The sequence below is a fragment of the Theropithecus gelada genome, chromosome 1 (assembly GCF_003255815.1).
Source record: "Theropithecus gelada isolate Dixy chromosome 1, Tgel_1.0, whole genome shotgun sequence".
NCBI lineage: Eukaryota > Metazoa > Chordata > Mammalia > Primates > Cercopithecidae > Theropithecus > Theropithecus gelada.
This window is the reverse complement of record NC_037668.1, coordinates 135,859,269-135,878,946: the sequence shown is the minus strand read 5'-3', so window position 1 is coordinate 135,878,946 and position 19,678 is coordinate 135,859,269. Positions and strand designations below refer to the sequence as shown.

Here is a 19,678-nt window from a genome sequence, read left to right as displayed (position 1 = left end):
ATCCATAAGTCAATGTGAAACTCTGCTTTTTAATATAACTAGTAATTATTTAAAGCTTATTTATTATTTTGATGGATCCTCTTGTTTTAATGAAACATGTGATATGCTGGCTGCCTGAAAAGAGTAGAATTTTTGGCACAGTATACTTCCTGTGATTTGTTAGACATAAATTAGGGCGGTATACTGGTGTTATGAACAGAGGACATAGTACCATGATGCAAACAAGGAAGCCACACAGTGGGAATAGGAGATACATTAAAGTGCGATTTTCTTGAATAGGGAACAAAGAAAACACTCTGTTCTCCCCAAGGTCTGGTTGACTCATTTGTCTAAGAAATGAAAATAAAAAATACAGCTTAAATACCCTAAAGTCTGAGCAGAAATGTCAGGGTCAATGACCGTATATGTAAAGGGCACAATGTTTTTGTCTTCCACTAGTTTTCATTTACACTAGTGAACGGAGCCATGGAAGGATGATTGTTACCAAATTATTTGTTATCAGATTCCATAGCTGAAAAGAGAGGGTGCTGAAGGCAAGGGTACATGCACAGCTGTTTGTTGTCTGACTTGGGGTGCTTCAGTGGGTGAGATGACCCTGCAGGTATGTGGCAAGTGGGAGATCAGACAAGCACGTTATTATGACCCCCTGCACATGTGACTGTGGTGACCCGCTGTAATTGCTTCAGATGATTTCAGGTGGCAGGTGTTACAGCCTCCCTTGGGGAACCCCAGACACAGCCACTGAGCAGGCACTTTAGGGAAAGCCCTAGACATTGGTAGACATGGTGACTGATCTGACCATTTTGGCATCAGACAACTTACATATTTAGCCTGATTGTTGCTCATTGACTCATTTTTTTTTTCTCCCGCTTCCTAGGCCCTTCCCAACAGAAGAAAGCATTAACGATGAAGACGTCTACAAAGGCCTTCCTGATTTAATAGAGTATGTTGAACATTTTGAGGAAAATTTAGCCACTGCCAATTTATGTGTCCATTGTGGGTTTTAACTGTGGATGTTGAAGTAAGCTATCTGAAGGAGGAAAAGTGGCTTAATTCCTGATTAACCTTAAACTGGCGATGGAAAGCTTTACAAGAAAATGTACTTCAACTGGTCTTTAGTTCCTGTTTTGTGTCCCCATGAAGAATAAAGAAACTTACTCTAATGAAGTAAAATTTCAAAGGTTCTCAAAGTTATAACAGAAGTAGTAGATAAAATTGGAGTTGGACAATTAGGGAACAGTTTAAAAGAAACAGAATCTGCTGCTGGAGATGTGGGACACACAGTGCATGCCTTATAAGTTCAAGGAAGGGAGAGATAAGTGTGGGTTGGAGCTATTCGGGATGTTTTAGTAGATGGTGTTTATTCTGAACAGAGAATCCTTTTGGGCTTTATTATTTAATAGTCAAGAGAGGCAAAAGATCCTTGCAGCTGATTATCTTCTGCTGATTGAGTGACTTGTACCGATTACAAATAAATATAAGCATGATCCTTACTCCTCAAGGAACTGATGACATAGATCAGGCATGTTTGCAAGGAATCATAATACGAAATAGATTATGCCCCAAGACAGATTCAAATGCTATGGAACTTCATCCATTCATTCATCGATCCTTCCTCATACACCCAACACACTGGGCTTGTTTTAGCTTTGTGACCTTTACACCTGCTATTCTTTCTGCCTATTTGACTGACCCCTCAGCATTCAAGTCTTTGCTCAGATTTCTTTCTGCAGAGAGGCCTTCTCTGACTACCCTGTCTAAAATTGCCACCACCCCCTCACATTGCTGTGTTTTTACAGCATTTGCCAATGCCTGAGACAGTCTTGGTTTGCTTCATTTATTGTGTCTCCTCATTAGAAGGTAAACTTTTGTGAGGTGTGGGACTTTGCTTTGTTCATGGCTGTATTCCTAGAACTTCACAGTGTCTGGCATATAGTAGGTACTCAATGAGTATTTGTTTTCTAAATTAACAAGTCAAAACTGCATCTAGCATCTACTGTTTGCCAGGGATTACCTGGCAATAATAATAAGAGCTTACTGAGTTTCCATTTGTGTGCTAACCAGGTTATATGCACTATCTTATGTAATACCGCAATATTACTAGGTTGTTACATCTTCACAGTTTGAAAGTGAGAAAACTGAATTTTGAAAAGTCTAGTTACTTGCTGAAGGTAATATTGCTAGTAAATTATAATCTTTGGATTTGAACTCAGACACCTCTTATTCTAGAGCAGAGTTTGTTAGTCACAGTCCCAACTTCCAGGTACACCCTGACTTGCCCCTCTCAGAGCTTTTAGTAGAAGAGCAGAGGGGGTGAGCGTGCCTACTGCAGCCACACGGATGGATGGCCAGCAGCTCCTTCCAGGGTAGGTGGTCTTCAGAGTGACCTTTCAGTCTTATATTTTAAATATCTATTAAGAATAGTTTCTTATCTCTTAAAATCTCTAAGAACTCACCAATAGTAAGCAAGATAGTGCCAGTTGTTTTACTGAATTGGTTGTAGTCTTCATAAAGTGACTAAGATTATTGATAATGTACTCAGATTGTTTAAGGAAAAATGTTTAATTTCTAGTGCTGTGATACTATATATATACACACACACACACACACATACATACATATATATATATATATATATTTGGTAACAGTCTTGCTCTGGCACCCAGGCTAGAGTGTGGTGGCATGATCTCAGCTCACTGCAACTTCTGCCTCCCGGGTTCAAGTGATTCTCCCTCCTCAGCCTCCCAAGTAGCCAGGATGACAGGTGCCTGCCACTGCGCCCAGCTGATTTTTAATTTTTAGTCGAGACGGAGTTTCACCGTGTTAGCCAGGATGGTCTCGAACTCCTGACCTGGTGATCCACCCGCCTCGGTGTCCTAATGTGCTGGGACTACAGGCATGAACCACAACACCCAGCCAATATTCTTTTTTAACCCATACCAGTGGTGACTTACACCTATAAATTTTTATAGCTTCCCTGTCTTGTTCTTTTCACTGATATTATTTAGGCAGAATTGATGTCAGGATAAATCCATTGAGGATGCGTTCCTAGCTAAATTTGGAGAAAACTGAATTGGCTTCCTGAGATGCCAATTGGTTTCCTGAATTGGCTGCTCTGAGATGCCAGCCCTTGCTCTGTGAGAGGCAGTCTGCTTTAAATTTCTACTTGGTGGCCGAAGGTCCAAATGTATTTGCAGGATTTAAAAAAATTATTTATTTAATATGTCCAGACTGTTCTCCAACTCCTGGGCTCAAGCAATCTACCTACCTTGGCCTCCCAAAGTTCTAGGATAAAAGGCAAAGTAGGGTTATCAAAAAAAAAAAAAAAAAAAAAAAAAAGGAGCAAATGTATTATCCCTAGAAATGCTTGGTTTTGAGTTTGCCATAACAGCTTGATTTTTATTCTCAGCTTTGTTACAATTTCTATGGGTAAATATACTTAACTCTAACTTTTGAGACTGAAATCACCCAAATGGAAGCCCTTGGAATAAATACTGGTCTGGTCCCTACTGTGGAGGCAATCATTGTTTCCTAAGTTGGAGAGAAAGCCACATGGTGGAGTGGAGAGGGCAGGTAATGACCACACTGTACAGTGTCCTTTTAGTGTCAGGGTGCCAGACATGCCCGTATGTAGGTGGCCCTAAGACAGGAAAGCTAATGTCGATTGTTGCTGATTTATTGACCATTTGAAAAATATCACAGCTTTTTTCTTTCCTGGCTCAGAAATCAGAAATTGTTGACTAAGCTATTAGCAAGAAAAGCAGCTTTAGTATAGGATTGAATAACAAAAGCCAAACAGTTCTAGACCAGTCTTGTGTGTGTGTTTGCAGTTGTGCACTTGGATGCACGCATGCACTCAGACATGCATGTTATTCTTACAGGTCTTAAAATAGAGAAAAGTCGGCCAGATGCGGTGGCTCACGCCTGTAATCCTAAGATTTTGGGAGACTGAGGTGGGCAGATCACCTGAGGTCAGGAGTTCAAGACCCTGGCCAACATGGTGAAACCCCGTCTCTGCTAAAAATACAAAAATTAGCTGGGCATGATGGCACGTGCCTGTAATTCCAGCTACCGAGGAGGCTGAGGCAGAAGAATCGCCAGGACCCAGGAGGCAGAGCCTGCAGTGAGCCGAGACTGCGCCACTGTACTCCAGCCTGGGCAACAGAGTGAGACTCTGTCACGCCCCTCCCCCAACAACAACAACAACAACAACAACAACAACAAAAATAGAGAAAAGTCTGTGTGAATTTATGATTCATTCCTTTACTGTCATGGGAAGTAGTCAAATGTAGGGCTTCAGCAAGGTTGACTTTTTTTGCAGGGCTGGTGATATTAGGGATCAGAAGCAGGAGTGCTGGGATTAGGAGTGCCAGATAAATGAATTTCAGTCTATTTTTCTTCACAACAGGATCCCCTCCAATGCAGAAGCTGTTTTTTCATCATTTTATATCTCAGCTCCCTCATGAACTCACCAGACCTTCCTCCTCTGATGTGGTACAGAGAATGTGCAAACCGATTTACCTGCCCTAGTGTTCTCTGGCCAGATTGCCTGCCTAAACCCCTCAGTGTGGAAATTATGTCACTGCCAATATGGCTCACCATCTCCCTAGTGTCCCAAAGTAGAAAGTTCGTTCCTCTTTGTTCCTTCTCTCTCCCCTTATTCTCAGTGTTCACCAAGTCTGGTTGCTCCAGTATCCTATGTCTGTCTGTTACCTTAGTTATGGCTCTGAGATATAAAACAGATAGAGGAAGGGTCTGGTTGATGGGGGACTGGTGGGTTTCCTCTGAATGGGCTTGAAAGAGCATGGTTTGAAAACCACTGGATTAGATGCTGATTATAACACTGCAGTAACATGCTTTTATAAGACTACTTATGACATATTAGATACAATGTAACTCTCCTATCTTCTCCATATTATACCCTTTAATACAGTTGATGAAACTAAGGTCCTGAAATACGAAAAGTGGGAGGCGGTATGATAGAGTGGGTAAAACACTCAGAGTTAAGAGAGATTTGGTTTTACATATTGGATCTGCTGGTGACTACCTGGGTTATTTTTAAAGTCAAATAGCCTTTTGGTCTTTCAACTTCATCATCTCTTTAATGGATTAAATAATAATGCATACCTGATAATTAATGTTGGATGAATTATATAAGATAATATATGTAGAGTAATTATTTTTGTGCTTATACATGGTAACTACCCAGTAAATGATAGCCGCCACTGCCCTCGTTGTTAGATTCTCGAGTTGCTTATCATTATACTTGTTAAGAGGGACAGAGTTGTAATGTAAACCTTTTGAACTCTTCCCACTAATTCCATTTTATTTCCTTTCTGGATTTTCTACTAAAATCCAGTAGGCTATTTGTAGCTCTTGCATTTACTGCATAATAGAAAATGACCTTATATCATATCCTTTGTTGTAGTGAAACCCTTGTGGAAGATGAAGAAGATCTCTATGACTGTGTTTATGGGGAAGATGAAGGTGGAGAAGTCTATGAGGACTTAATGAAGGCAGAGGAAGCACATCAACCCGTAGGACTTTTACTTGTTTTTAATGTTACTCTGAATATTTTATTAGGAAAGACTAATTAACATAATCATTGATGTAACCTCTGCTGGGATTTTTTTTAACCTTTGCTTGCTTATAACTATATAATTATGACTTGTTACTGCATTTGGAGACATATGCATGGCCTTTCAGAGTTCAAAACAACCATAGGGAATCTTTGGTCTAATCTTTTCATTTTGCTAGTAAGGAAACAAAGTCTGAGAGAGAAATGAAGTGCCACCCAGCTAAATAATGGCAGGGTGGTAGTAGAATAGAATTTTAGGCAATCATGAAATTATGCTCTTATAAAAGTAAATTTCTTACAACACAGGTAAATTTTTCCCTTTAAATTTGATATAAGATAAAATATATATTAAAGAGTATTTCTTCACATTTGGTAAGTGTTAATACGAGGTACCATTTTTCTTTTGTTTCATGATAAGTCTCCTGGCTTTCCTACTCATTTATAAATTTAGTTTCAGATATCATCATAGCCAATATGAGCCCTCAAAACCTTATCTGCCATTAATATATCCAGAACATTCAGAAAGGATTACTTTGGATTATTTTCTCATTTACAATTTGAAACAACAAAAAAAAAGTCAGTTGCTTAGGTTCTTAATAAATTTTTCTTGTATATTAAAGACTTTTCTTTACCAGCTGCTTGGTAATTTTTGTTTCTGCAGTGCTTTGATGAATGTGCTTAGCTCTGTCTATGTTTCTACTTTTAATAAAAGGCTGGTGGGTTGTCCAGTAGCTTCTGTGGAATGGAAACAAGTTACCTGCCTATGTTTGGGAAATAAAATGAAAGTGTGGTTTAACCATCTCATAGGCTGACAGCTCATCTGTGGCAGCATTTTCAGAACATTTTTAGGTGACTGAATATCATGTGTACCTCCTATAATTGTTAACTGCATTAAGTGCCAGCGCATTCTTCACTGTCTCCCCCAAGGGCAGTCCTCAGTTGATGGGGTGAACAGTGATAATAATTTAGATGGACAGGACTCTTCTTGCGCACTTGGAAAAGTGCTAAGCGCTTTACACTGTTTATCTCATTTACCATTCCTTGGGGCTGGCGCTGTGATTCTCTCTGTTTCCCAGATAAGAAAATGGAGTCAGAGAAATTTAGTGATTCATTCACAGTTAGAAAAGCTAACAACAGGCCGGGCGCGGTGGCTCACACCTGTAATCCCACCACTCTGGGAGGGCGAGGTGGGCAGATCACGAGGTCAGAAGATCAAGACCATCCTGGCTAACACGGTGAAACCTTGTCTCTACTAAAAAATACAAAAAATTAGCCAGGTGTGATGGCGGGCACCTGTAGTCCCAGCCACTCAGGAGGCTGAGGCAGGAGAATGGAGCGAACCCGGGAGGTGGAGCTTGCAGTGAACAGAGATGGCGCCTTTGTACTCCAACCTGGGCAACACAGCAAGACTCCACCTCAAAAAAAAAAAAAAAAAAAAAAAAAAAAAAAGAAAAGAAGAGAAAAGAAAAGCTAACAACAAAACTGGTATTGAACCCAATTCCATCAGACTCCAGAATCTTTGATTTTAGTGTTGTGCTCTACGACTTCCAATGTTAAATACTTAGTTAAAAAGTCAAGAGGTAAGATGTTAATGTTGGAAAAAATATTTGAAGGTCTTTACTTACTTTACCAAATACCCTTTTTATTGTTTTTGCAGTTATTTCTATAGCATTTGTTAAGTGTGCTGTACATTAAGGGAACAATCATACACCATTTATGGTGTTTCCAACTTTATGAACATTTTAATAAAAGATGTTTTAACTTAAAGAGAGTGTCCACATTCAGAAGCTTATTTTTTAATCATCTAAATCTTTTTCATTTACATTGTTCAACATTTTTATAAAAACAGCAAAGCTACCTCACAAATGCAGTTACATGTCTTTCAATTATGTGTTTTATTAGAAAGGAAAGTTTAAGAAAGTCAGCAATGCTTTTGATCTCTCCTTCCTGTTAGGTTAATGTATGATTTTATTAAATTACTTTATTTTGATAATTCTAACTGCAGAAATGTCCAGAAAATGATATACGAAGTTGTTGTCTAGCAGAAATTAAGCAGACAGAAGAAAAATATACAGAAACTTTGGAGTCAATAGAAAAAGTAAGTCATCAGGTATTATTTTTGATGCCCAAATACTGCCTGATATAGCTAATGTGTTAGACTCACTGTTTCTTCTGAATGTGTGTATGTGTATTATAATTTTTAGGAGAACTTTGTATTTAAAGATCTCAAAGCAGATTTACTCATTTTACAACTATTTATGGATGTCTTAGTGCCTGAATGGCACTGTTTCAGGGACTAAGGATATAGTAATAAATACAAAAATATTCTGATTCTCATGACACTTTTTTCCATGGGAGGGTTTAGAATGTAAGCAAATAAATATGCCAGATGGTCATAAGTTTTCTGAAGAAAAATAAGGTGGGAGTATAAGATAGAGAGTGGTGTTGGGGAGGGCTGGTGGCATTTTATGAAGAGTGGGTGCAGAAGCCCTCTGTGACAAGATTAAGCAGGCAGCTAAGTGAACTGAGGGTGTAAGCTGTGTACATATGCCAATGAAGATAATTCCTGCGAGAGAGGCCCTCTGATTGGAAAGTGTTCAGCACGTGCTTCAAGGACAACAGCAGTCCAGTGTGACTGGAGCAGAACAAGGCAAGGGGACTGAGCATGAGGTGGGAGAGCCGGTGGGCCACCAGGCCATGCAGGGACATTGGAAAGTGTTGTAAGCAGGAGTCACATGATGTGATTTAAGTCTTTAACCTCTCATTCTGGCTCTTGTGAGGCAAGAGTGGTAACTAGGAGAAGAATTAGAAGAAAATTGTGTTAATCAAGATGACAAAAATGGTGGTATGGGTGGTCAGATTCTGAGTAAATTTTAAACATAGAGCCAACTGGATTGGATGATGAATTAAGTAAAGGATGTGAAAAAAAGAGAGGAGTCAAGGATGACTGGTAGGTTTTGGCATGAGCAACTGCATGAATGGTGAAGATTATAGAGATGGGGAAGAACAGGCTTGGGAATCAGGAGTCTGTTGCAACATATGAAATTTGTGATACCTATTAGACTTTGAATGGAATTCGTTGAGAAAGGTGTTAGGTATATGAATCTGGCATTAAGGGGAAAGATTGAATTGACATATAGACCGGGCCATTATCATCACACAATGGCATTAAGGCCCTGGGACTAAGTGAGATCACCCTAGTGAATGCATGTTAGGGAAGAGGTTTGAGGCCACCTCTCCAGACTCTCACATTTAGAGGTTAGGGAAAGAAGTGAAGGTATGCCAGCATTGTTTAGAAGAGTAGAAGAGTAAATTGACTAGGGAACTGTAGTAGCGCTATGTAGCATACAGACCCAGTTGAGTTTTGTGGTCATATTTAAAATTAGACAATCAGTAATGTCCATGCTTAACTTCTTAGATACAGTCACAAAATATGTGGCAAGCTAGACTTGATCAGGGTGTTTGTTTTTCTAGAAAAGCGCAATGGAAGAAGAGAAAGAGGATTTACAGGGAATTGATTCATGGAGTATAAACTGGGTTAGGAGGGAAATGAGGACATGATGGAGGTGGGACGGTTACAGGACTGGCTGACCCAGTTCCTTGAAATTAGTGCTATGGAGCATATGAAGTTGTTGATAATGACAAGGCCTATGAGTATGGCTATAAGGTTTAGGATTTGAGCTAGAGTGGAGCACAAGATTATTTGTGGTCAAGGAACTGAGAGACCAGTACTGGAAGGATCCTCTGCACAGATACTGAGAATGCCGAGAATGAAAGAGATACGGTAGGCCAGAAACTAAAATTCTCGAGGAATAATTCATAAATTGCACACATAGATTATTGACCTCAGCGATCTAGAATCTCCACAAAACATTAGGGAGATATTACTGTGTAAGTCTTCATATACATCTCCAAAATGTTGCCATTGTTTGCCAACTCAGACAATAGTGTTTTTTTCTTCCTTCCTTTTGGAAGCATTTGTTGTCTAAACCATTTTGTTTTATACTTTAAATGTATTATTATTAGCTTGTATTCATGTCTTTATATATCTATTCAAGTGTGAAGTCTTTAAGTTAGAGAAAATAGTTTCTACAATTTTGGTGTTTATAATGCTGATCAACAATTGACTTTCAAAAAATATTTGTGGTTGACGAAAAACTATTATATATAGATTAGGACAAGCTATACTTAATTACTGTTTTCTTCTTCTTTCCTGGTAGTATTTCATGGCACCACTAAAAAGATTTCTGACAGCAGCAGAATTTGATTCGGTATTCATGAACATTCCTGTAAGTAAAAATATGCTAGCTAAAACTGTGGTGTACTTCAATAAAATCCTCATTTCCTTAGGGGGTTCCAGATCCCTTTTTTTAACACTCTTATAGTCTTTAAGAATATTGGCCCTATTTATTTACTTATTTATTTGTTTTTCCTGTTTTTATATCCTTATTTCTTGAAATAACTGATGTATCCTATCTTCAACCAAAAGTCAGTCAACACGTGTGAAGAACACAAATGGAAAAATAACTTTCATGTGTTATTCTTAACTGTTTGTCATGAGGAGGTAGTCTAAAGTAATCCGGGGTCCCCTTCCGTCCCCACACTTCCCTGTGGAGCTCTGTTGCTCTTCCAGCCCCTCAGACCTTGTCTTGTAGATGATGTCCTCACCATATCAGTTTCCCCTACTTTCCTCCATTCCTCCACATCTTTGGCCTCTACTATTTGGTGCTTTCTGCTTCCAGTTGTATCAAACGTAACTCCCATATCTGAAATAGACTACTTCCTTATGATTTACCAGACTATTTTAATTGTAAAATTTGAGGAGTTTTTTTTGTTTACATTATGTAAGTTTCAGGGCACCTTACCAGAACCTTACAATCTTAAAAGGATATTTGCCCGGAAATCTAGAAGCAAGCTAAATGCCATGCCAAGTGAGGTAATGCTAGGCAAGATTCAAGTTCTCAGACCTCTAGGACTTGCTTTGGTTTACACACCCCCACCCCCATGCACGTGAGTCCACATACACTGATACATGTATTTAAGCTTTTACGCACAGACCTGCTTGTGTTACCTGAACAGTTCTTTATATTTTGATTCTGTTGTGTTCTGTGTTGCTCAGTAGCAGTTGGTAAGCAATGGCATGTCATCCTTATCCCGATTTTGGCCGAATGAAAGACATTCTTGTTGATTTATAACATGTACAATATCTGATGAAGGTTTAGCACTAAATAAACTGCACATTTGGGGAAGATAAGAATCTTGAACCACTTCAGTATGGTCTTTATAACTTAGAGCCCACATCTTCATGTTTACTTTCTACCCCACTAAGGAAAGAGCATGCTGTGGAGTCAATGCGTGCTCCAAGGTACACAGGATGAGATAATGGGAGAATTGGCACCTAGTTCAAGTTGCCTCATATCCTGGCTATGACATGTATTTACTGCCTGACTGAAAATTAGTTGCTTATCGGGAAAAATGTGAAATTCTGACATTTTGAGTTGCTCCAGTAAACTGTCGAATACAATTTATTTGCTCCTTATTTATGCCATTAGTTGTCTGGTTTCAAGTAATTTAGTCTGATTATTGTTAGCTTAGCACCAGGACACCACTAATTGACCAAAGTACAAATCTACATTTCTGTGTCACAAGGACATGAGTCATTATTTTTTACTGTCAATAAAACATTAGGCACTTGGACAGTTTTATTTAAAAATTTACAGTGATTATAAAACAAAAATAAGCTATACGTATTTTTACACAAGGAATAAATTATCCTTTAATAACTAGTGAGATAATGTCTTTTTTCACAGGACACTGACATTTCAAGTGAGATATGAAATTGCTGTTTCCCATCTACATGGCCTGTCTCTCTCTCTTCTCCTCCCTCTCCTCTGCTTTCCTCTTATCTTCCTTCTTTTTTCTCCCTTCCATCCCCTGCTCTCCCTCCTCCTCTTCTACCGTGTCCTCTCCCTCTGCTTCCTCCCCTTACTCCCCCTTTCTCTCCCCACTCTCCTTTTCCCTCTCTCTTTATTGGTGGAAGCAGTTTTATATATTGAAAGCATTCAGCATATCCCGAGTGGCAAATTTAGCAACAAAAGGGATTCTGGGTTTGGGCTGTATTTTTTGGTTGTGTTTCCTACTTTCCTTTCACGTTGTTTTCTTTTTTTAGGAACTTGTAAAACTGCATCGGAACCTAATGCAAGAGATTCATGATTCCATTGTAAATAAAAATGACCATAACTTGTACCAAGTTTTTATTAACTACAAGGAAAGGTAACTTTTGAAGTTTAAGTTTTGTGGATCTTAGTTTGTAATTATAGTGAGGATTAGTATTAAAATAGCTAACAAATAGCTATTACTACTGTTGATTACACTACTACCTGAACAGTAATTAGAACATGGGAGAGTTACTTTCAGTAGTAACTCTCAAAGAGAGTTTAGTTTGAGGGGAGTAGTAGTTTGAGTTCTATATATGTAATTTAAAAAGAAAAAAGAAGAAAGGGGGGAAGAAAGGACCTAGTATGGTGCTTATTTTTTTGCATTGTAAATCAAAAGACTAAGGTTCTTTTATAGACTTTATCATTACTGAGCAATGTAATCTTCAGTAAGTCATTTTAACTCTCTGAGCCTCTATGGCCCCATCTGTAAACACTGGAGATAGATTAGCTGGTACCTAATGCTTCTTCCACTTTTCTTCCAACTCTAGTATTTTATGACACTCTATTTCAGAATATTAGATTCACAGAGTCGGTTTCCCTTTCTAAGTTAAAAAAAAATCTCCTGACAACCTATATGAATTGGAGTATCAAGAAATTTTGCTTAAAATATAATTATCTCTCTTTTCAAATCAAGCAACGTATTTCCTAGTACTAAGAAGTGGCTAATGAATTGCTTTGCATCAAGTCTTCGATAAATATTCATATCTTATTAGTAGTGTTTTTTTTTTTCCAGTGGAGAGTTAAGAGAAACAATAAACCAACTGACCTCTTTGCAAAATATTTGTATTACTACAGAGATACGTTCCCTGAAGTGGGTCAGATTCCATGTGATATGAGTTATCTTCTGTCCAGCACAGTTCCGGTCTCTCATTTTCCTCTCTTCAGATGATTTATGTTCCTTAATTAAAAAGTAGCAAGGAGTAGGAGGTTTAATAATGAAGGAGTTGTATGTACTGATTGGCATAAAATTGTAATAGAAAATAAAACTTTCTGAGTGTTTAGAGATGAAGTTTATTTCTAGTAAGAGCTTTAACAGAAATTTTTAATTTTGTTTTTGGAATTCATTTATGTCTACTCAAATAACATTAACAGTCATCAAGCCAGTTTGTAAATTCTACCTGCTATAAAAATGTGCATAGAATTAATCTCATTCAAAGTTGGAACTAAAAATTAGTCATTACTAGAAAAATGAGTGACCCTCATTCTAGGACTATGTATATGATATGTATTAAAAATAATTTCTACTGCTATTTTGGTTATCCCTAACTATGGTTTTAAAGAGATGAAAATTCTGCTTGTTTCCCCCTCCAGTTCCTTCTTGTTTTTTGTCTTACAGATTTCTTCTCTTTTTCCCTTTCAGATTGGTTATTTATGGGCAGTACTGCAGTGGGGTAGAGTCGGCCATCTCTAGTTTAGACTACATTTCTAAGACAAAAGAAGATGTCAAACTGAAATTAGAGGTGCCTATTTATTTTTTGTTTATGACATAAAGCAAAATAAACCTAAAAGCAATGTATTTCTCTTTATGATCAGTGCAGCAGTACATTTCCCATTGTTTTAAATACATTTTCATGTCAATTTTATAAAATATTTAAATCGCTCTATAACATAGTAATATGGTAGTAATGGTAACAGTCGTAAAAATCTAACATTTATGGTCCTATGTTTTACGTGCATTATCTCATTAGGTCCTTCTGACTCTGTGAGATAGGTACAATTAATTTTCTCATCTTATGAGAAAGCAGAAGTTCAGAGAGATTGTAACTTGCATAGACAGTAGGAAGTACAGGACGAGTAAGACAGGTTAGATAACGTATATGTAGATTTAAAATGTTTACTAGTTAGCTGGGCGGGGTGGCTCATGCCTGTAGTCCTAGCTACCTGAGAAGTTGAGGCAGGAGGATCACTTGAGCCCAAGAGTTTGAAGCTGCAATGAGCTATGATTGCACCATTGCACTCCAGCCTGGGTGGCAAAGCAAGACCCTGTATCAAAAACAACAAAATTAAAAAGGTGTTTACTAAAAATATGACATTTAGAGTCAGATGTATTAAAAGGGCATCGATATTGCCCACAAGAAGGAAGAGAAGACAAACACAAATATGATAGGATTAAATAACTTGTGATAAGCACTGTGCAATAGGGCTCTGTGAGACTGAATCTGCCCACTTCAGTGTGGAAGATTGTAGAGGATTCATCTGAAGAGGCAGCATTTGAGTTAGGTCACCAAAGAATGGGATGAGCTTTGACAGATGAGATTCTATGGAGAGCATTCCCGAACAATTGGTATGTCTTGACCAGAATAGTTGGGGAAGTTTGAGAAATGGCACGTAGGCCATTATAATCAAGAGTGCATGATCACAATAGAATATAAGTCTAGAAACCTATGTTAAGTGATGTTTTGTTTTGTTTTTTTTCTGAAGAGGAGTTTGAGGAGTTCATGCTTTCAAAGAACTTTTGAAGAATGTTTGTTATATCAGTTACTGTATTATCCATGTATTTGAATTTAGTTGTTGTATTATCCATGTATTTGAATTTCATTAAATTTCAGGTAGAGATATATAGCAAGCTCTTAAATAACAGTGTTTGGCTTATTTGCCTCTTTAGTATCCCTTTTCCTATTCTTTGTTCAGTGTAGCACTGAGGTCAGGGGAGACGGGGCAGGTGATTTTCAAATCAGAAGCCCTTCATCGTTTTGCCTCTCTGGCATGATTTCATAGCCCACAACTCCCACAAAGGGAAACTATTACTTAGACAGTTTTCACCTTAACAGGCTACCAAATAACTATACTAGATACATGATCTTTTTGCTTTATATCTTAATATTCCTTCGTTATGTTGACTTTAAGACTGGAGGTAGTTTGAGTCACCACTAAATATCATCCTTGTAACATTGTTGGTGCAAAGACTTCCTGCTCCTCTTTGGAGAATAGAGCCTACTAAGTGTAGAGCTGTGAACCAGGGACTAAAAATATGATGATAAAATTACATTTTACAACTCATACACATACTTCCTAATAGGGCAACATTAAAGCAGTTTTTCTTAAAATAAAAATATAAAATTGTGCTTCCAGATAGGAGTCAGCAAGTTGTCAATCACATCTCCATTATATTCTCAGTCTTGTTTGAATGTTGTTCTTCCTTCTTTCAGAGTTGTTGTCAAAGTTTTGCCCAATGACCGTACTCTGGGACTCTAAATATGTAGTTTTTGCAGTCAGTGCTCATCTTAGGGAAAGAGAGGACATCAGGCTGAGTCTGAAAGGCACAGGGTGAGTTGCCCCTGCTGTCCTTTCCTCAGCTTAAAAGCTCCCACTTCTAACCATAGTCCTGATTTGGAAGTATTAAGTCGGATACTTAATGTTAACACTTCAACAAATGCTCAGTTGGAGCTGCCCACCACAAGCCCCAGCATGATAGAAGGAAAACTGCCTTATTCTTGGTGTGTCTCTGTCTTCTTTGTGTCTTCTGTTTTGTGGTTATTTTTGTTCTTGTTGATTTTTTTGTCTTTTTCTTCTCTACTTTGGAACCAAGGTAACATGGGGTGAAGGGCGATGAATCTCTTTATCTTGCCCTGTAAGCCTGGCTCATCCTACCCCATTTTATTTTCCTTTACAATTGAATTGAGGCTAAGCAAGTGACTGGATGTTTTGGAAGGATTCTTTCTAGCCATTATTTACTTTCAACACGAATAAGCATTTTACACTTCAGTCTCTATCTCCCAGGTGTAGCTAATGCCAGCAATGTTGGTTTCTTTACTTCCTGAGCCTGTAACTTAGAATGTAAAGGAACTCATTTTTTTTCTTCAACATTTTGACACTAATTTCCATAGTACAGTGAATTCTAAATGTATAATATTTCTGTTCCTAACACTGTGTTGGGATGGCATAACATAAGAAATATAAGCTACACCTTAATTCCAAGGGCCTTAAAATGCAGTTGAGGAAATAAGATCCACTCATTACAGTAATGTTAACAATTTAACTTCCTGTTTGAGACCCATGATCCAGAGCTCTCTGTAATCTGTAGAAGTAAGAAACCGGTTGAAATAGTTATCCTTCTGATGAACTGCAGTAATTGATGACACAGCTAACATGTCAGGATGTGTCCCCAGTTCATTTTGCCTGATTAGTCACTGATCATTAGAGTTAATGGTGTTTGTTTTGGAGCTCCTGATAATATATCATTCCATGTGCCAGAAAAACTAAGTGTGGGCAAAAAGAAACAAACGTATGAGCAAAAGTGTATTTTTTAAAGCACAGCTCCATCTATGAACTGGAAAGGTCCTTGTACAATTGATGATAAAATTAAATTTTACAACTCATACACATACTTCCTAATAGGGCAACATTAAAGCAGTTTTTCTTAAAATAAAGATATAAAATTGTGCTTCCAGATAGGAGTCAGCAAGTTGTCAGTCGCATCTCCATTATATTCTCAGTCTTGTTTGAATGTTGTTCTTCCTTCTTTCAGAGTTATTGTCAAAGTTTTGCCCAATGACTGTACTCTGGGACTCTAAATATGTAGTTTTTGCAGTCAGTGCTCATCTTAGGGAAAGAGAGGACATCAGGGACACAGATGTCCCTCTCATCTTAGAGAAAGAGAGGACACAGAATACAATTGTGTGAGGATTTTGGACTTATGAGGTTGCTCACTAATAATAATATTTGTATGGCCCTTTGTTTTTTTTGAAGAACACCAGTTATGTGGGAAACGGTAAAATCAGAAAAGTGACTTGTCTAAAGTCACACAGCCAACAGTTGCCAAATCTTGGTTTTAAGTGAATTCTTTGACATGTCAAAGTAATTTTTTCAAAGTCATAGTTATTATCAAAAGAGCAAACCAGTCAATACTATTTTAAAATAAACCTTTAGCAAAGAAGAGGGTGAAATTAAAATAAATACAATCTGAGTCTTCTAAATCTTGGAGTTGCGTAGTAGGTTTATACTTGAGCAAAGTTTTAAAGTCAAATATTCCATTTCATTCAGTTCAGTAAATACTTATTAAGCAAATACTACATTCTTAGGGGCATACAGCACAAATTATGTTGGGGTAGATATTACATATGATAATAATTAAAAGACCCACAAGACAGAGAGTACACACGATTTTGATTGTAATTGTTATGAAAGGCCTAGGATTATAGTTCTTAAACAGGAAGATGCGTTTTGCTGGAGGCTGGATAAAGCACATCATAGTTGAGGGAACTGAATAAACCAAGGCATGAGAGTGGGAAGACTAATGACAGTTTTGATGAGTAGGGATGTGTTCTTGATGCCTGTTCTGTAAGTCCGCTGGGGGAAATTGGTGGGAGGTACAGCAATAAAGATAAACTGAAGAAGACACTGGGAGGCCATGATTTTGCACTAGAGAAAATGATTTTCTTTTTTCTTTTTCTTTTTTTTTGTGACGGAGTCTCACTTCGTTACCCAGGCTGGAGTGCAGTGGTGCCATCTTGGTTCACTGCAAGCTCTCCCTCCCGGGTTCACGCCTTTCTCCCGCCTCAGCCTCCTGAGTAGCTGGGACTGCAGGCATCCGTCACCATGACCGGCTAATTTTGTTTTTGCATTTTCAGTAGAGATGAGGTTTCACCATGTTAGCCAGGATGGTCTCGATCTCCTGACCTTGTGATCCGCCCACCTTGGCCTCCTAAAGTGCTGGGATTACAGGCATGAGCCACCGCGCCCAGCTGAGAAAATAATTTTCGTACACAAAATAGTTCTATTTGATTCATATTTGGAGTTAAAATACTACAAGATTTTGTTTTAAATTGAAGATACTTTCTGTTATTTACAGAGAAGGATTGTTAAGGAAACAGACACACTCATTTACTGTATAATAACTGTTCTGCTTATGGCCTTTGTATCTTTTAATGTTTATGACTCTCTAACAAAGTGTTTTTGAAAACATTTCATTAGGAATGTTCCAAAAGAGCAAATAATGGGAAATTTACTCTTCGAGACTTGCTTGTGGTTCCTATGCAACGTGTTTTAAAGTACCACCTTCTCCTCCAGGTATGTGACTTAAAACAGTTTGTTTATTGTCCATTTATTCACTCAACAAGATATTAACGAAGCATCAACTACATTGCAGATATTCCATGTGTTGGGCCCAATCCCCTTAACATTTTGAATTATTATTATAGTTAAGTGGGAAATAACAGAACAGCTGGACATTTTTTCTTCCTTTTAACAAAGATGATTCAGTAGCTGCCATAAATCATATTTTGTGTCTTTAAAACAGGACTGGCTAGAAAATAATTAAAAACAAGTCAAAACAAATAAAAATATTTTTTCAACTAAGTCTTCTATAGTTATCAGTATTCATTTATGAGCATCTCAATATTGCAGTGCACTTGAATTTTGGCAGATTAATCATATTAGACCTTTTGTCTTATAACAGCTAAAGAGAATTGTGTCACATTCCATATTGCTTTCTACTATACTAAATTATAATAAGACTACATTTATTTTGAAGTGATTCTTGTTATAACCCACAAAGCTATGGTTTCCACGGTTAGTCTTCTAATGAGGGTGGAGAGTCTTATAAATTTAATTTGATAGCTATACCAGGAGACTCATTAGTTCTGCTCCAAAGAAATGTCTTACTGTATTAGTCTGTCAACTCTGCTGATGCTTGTGAAATGTCATTTTAAAAAGATCTACTACCTGTATGTGAAATACAATTTTGTGTTGGCTGTGCTTTGTATATCTTGTATATTAAATTTCTTGAACTGTAGCTGCAAAATTATTAGTCATCTCTATTTTTGTTCTACTGAGAAATCAGAAAAATTCAAACCCTGATTATTCCTTAAAAATGCATTAAAACATTTATGAGACCTAAACTCAAGGCAACTTAATCAAATTGGATTTTATGAAAAAATAATGAGGACGACTCAGGCAATCAGTTTCCAAGGCATCCTGGAACTGAAAACGTGTCCAAAATAAGATAATAATTTATTTTGTAACTTTGGTATAGTCAAGTATCGATTGAAGATTTTAGAAGGTACAGCTTTTAAAAAATACCTATTTTGGTCCTTACAGGGTTTTACACAGACTTATAAAAGTATAAAATACAACCATACTTTTTTGAAATTCAGTAAACTTTTCCCCCTAATTTCCCTTGGGTTGTTTTATGTTTACAATTTTAAGAGTATGTTTAGTTCCATGATGACTTTTTAAAATAGGAAAAGTTTTATTTTGGATACTACACATAGATAAAAATTCTAGAAATGTTCTTCCCTCTCAAAATTCTATGGAGTAAAATTTATTTGTTGTCTAGAAATTTGTTGAACAAATGTGGTTATCAATTTGGACTTTTTTACTTACTACTGTACTTTAGTGGGGAAATCACTTGAAATGCTTGATGATTTGAAATCACAGATTCATAAGGGTAGAATATTTTATAGTGGGTGATTGGGAACTTTAATAATTTTTATTTAATGAAGTAAAAGTCACTTTTAAGGAATAAAAGAATATAATTTTGATGGATTTATTATACTTAATAGACTCGTCTTTAGGTCCTGTTTATAGCAGAAACACTGCTAGTATTGGATTCATTAAAGATTTTTGTGTGGCTTCTCTGTGCCAAACATAGTATTAGGCACTCATGATATATGACAGACAAAGCTCATCATTTAGAAAGGAAAAATGAAGTGTAAACTGCCAAGTATAACACAATGTGGTAGGTACATATAAGGTACAGAACCAGCACAGATAAAGGCCTAAATAATAATGTATAAGGAAGCTGGGAACCTGAGTAGAGGCCTCTGCCATAGAAGACACCCCAGAGGAGTAACTCTTGAGTTGGGCTTTAAAGGAAGAGTAAGGGGTCAATAAGTAAATCAGAAGGGAAGAAATTTGTAAGCAGAAAAAATAATATTTCTAA

The 19,678-nt window shown here is 37.3% G+C and overlaps 1 protein-coding gene across 3 annotated transcripts in view; it reads left to right on the top strand.

The window, feature by feature from the left end:
* The window catches only part of VAV3 (vav guanine nucleotide exchange factor 3), a 397,859-nt gene that overhangs the window by 190,557 nt on the left and 187,624 nt on the right, over positions 1–19,678 (top strand). For all 3 annotated transcript variants that reach the window (XM_025385822.1, XM_025385815.1, XM_025385831.1), the window contains 7 exons: positions 878–943; positions 5,429–5,537; positions 7,584–7,676; positions 9,799–9,867; positions 11,748–11,851; positions 13,157–13,256; positions 17,710–17,805. In XM_025385822.1, coding sequence (XP_025241607.1) covers positions 878–943; positions 5,429–5,537; positions 7,584–7,676; positions 9,799–9,867; positions 11,748–11,851; positions 13,157–13,256; positions 17,710–17,805 — 637 coding nt within the window. The remainder of the gene's footprint in view (positions 1–877; positions 944–5,428; positions 5,538–7,583; positions 7,677–9,798; positions 9,868–11,747; positions 11,852–13,156; positions 13,257–17,709; positions 17,806–19,678) is intronic.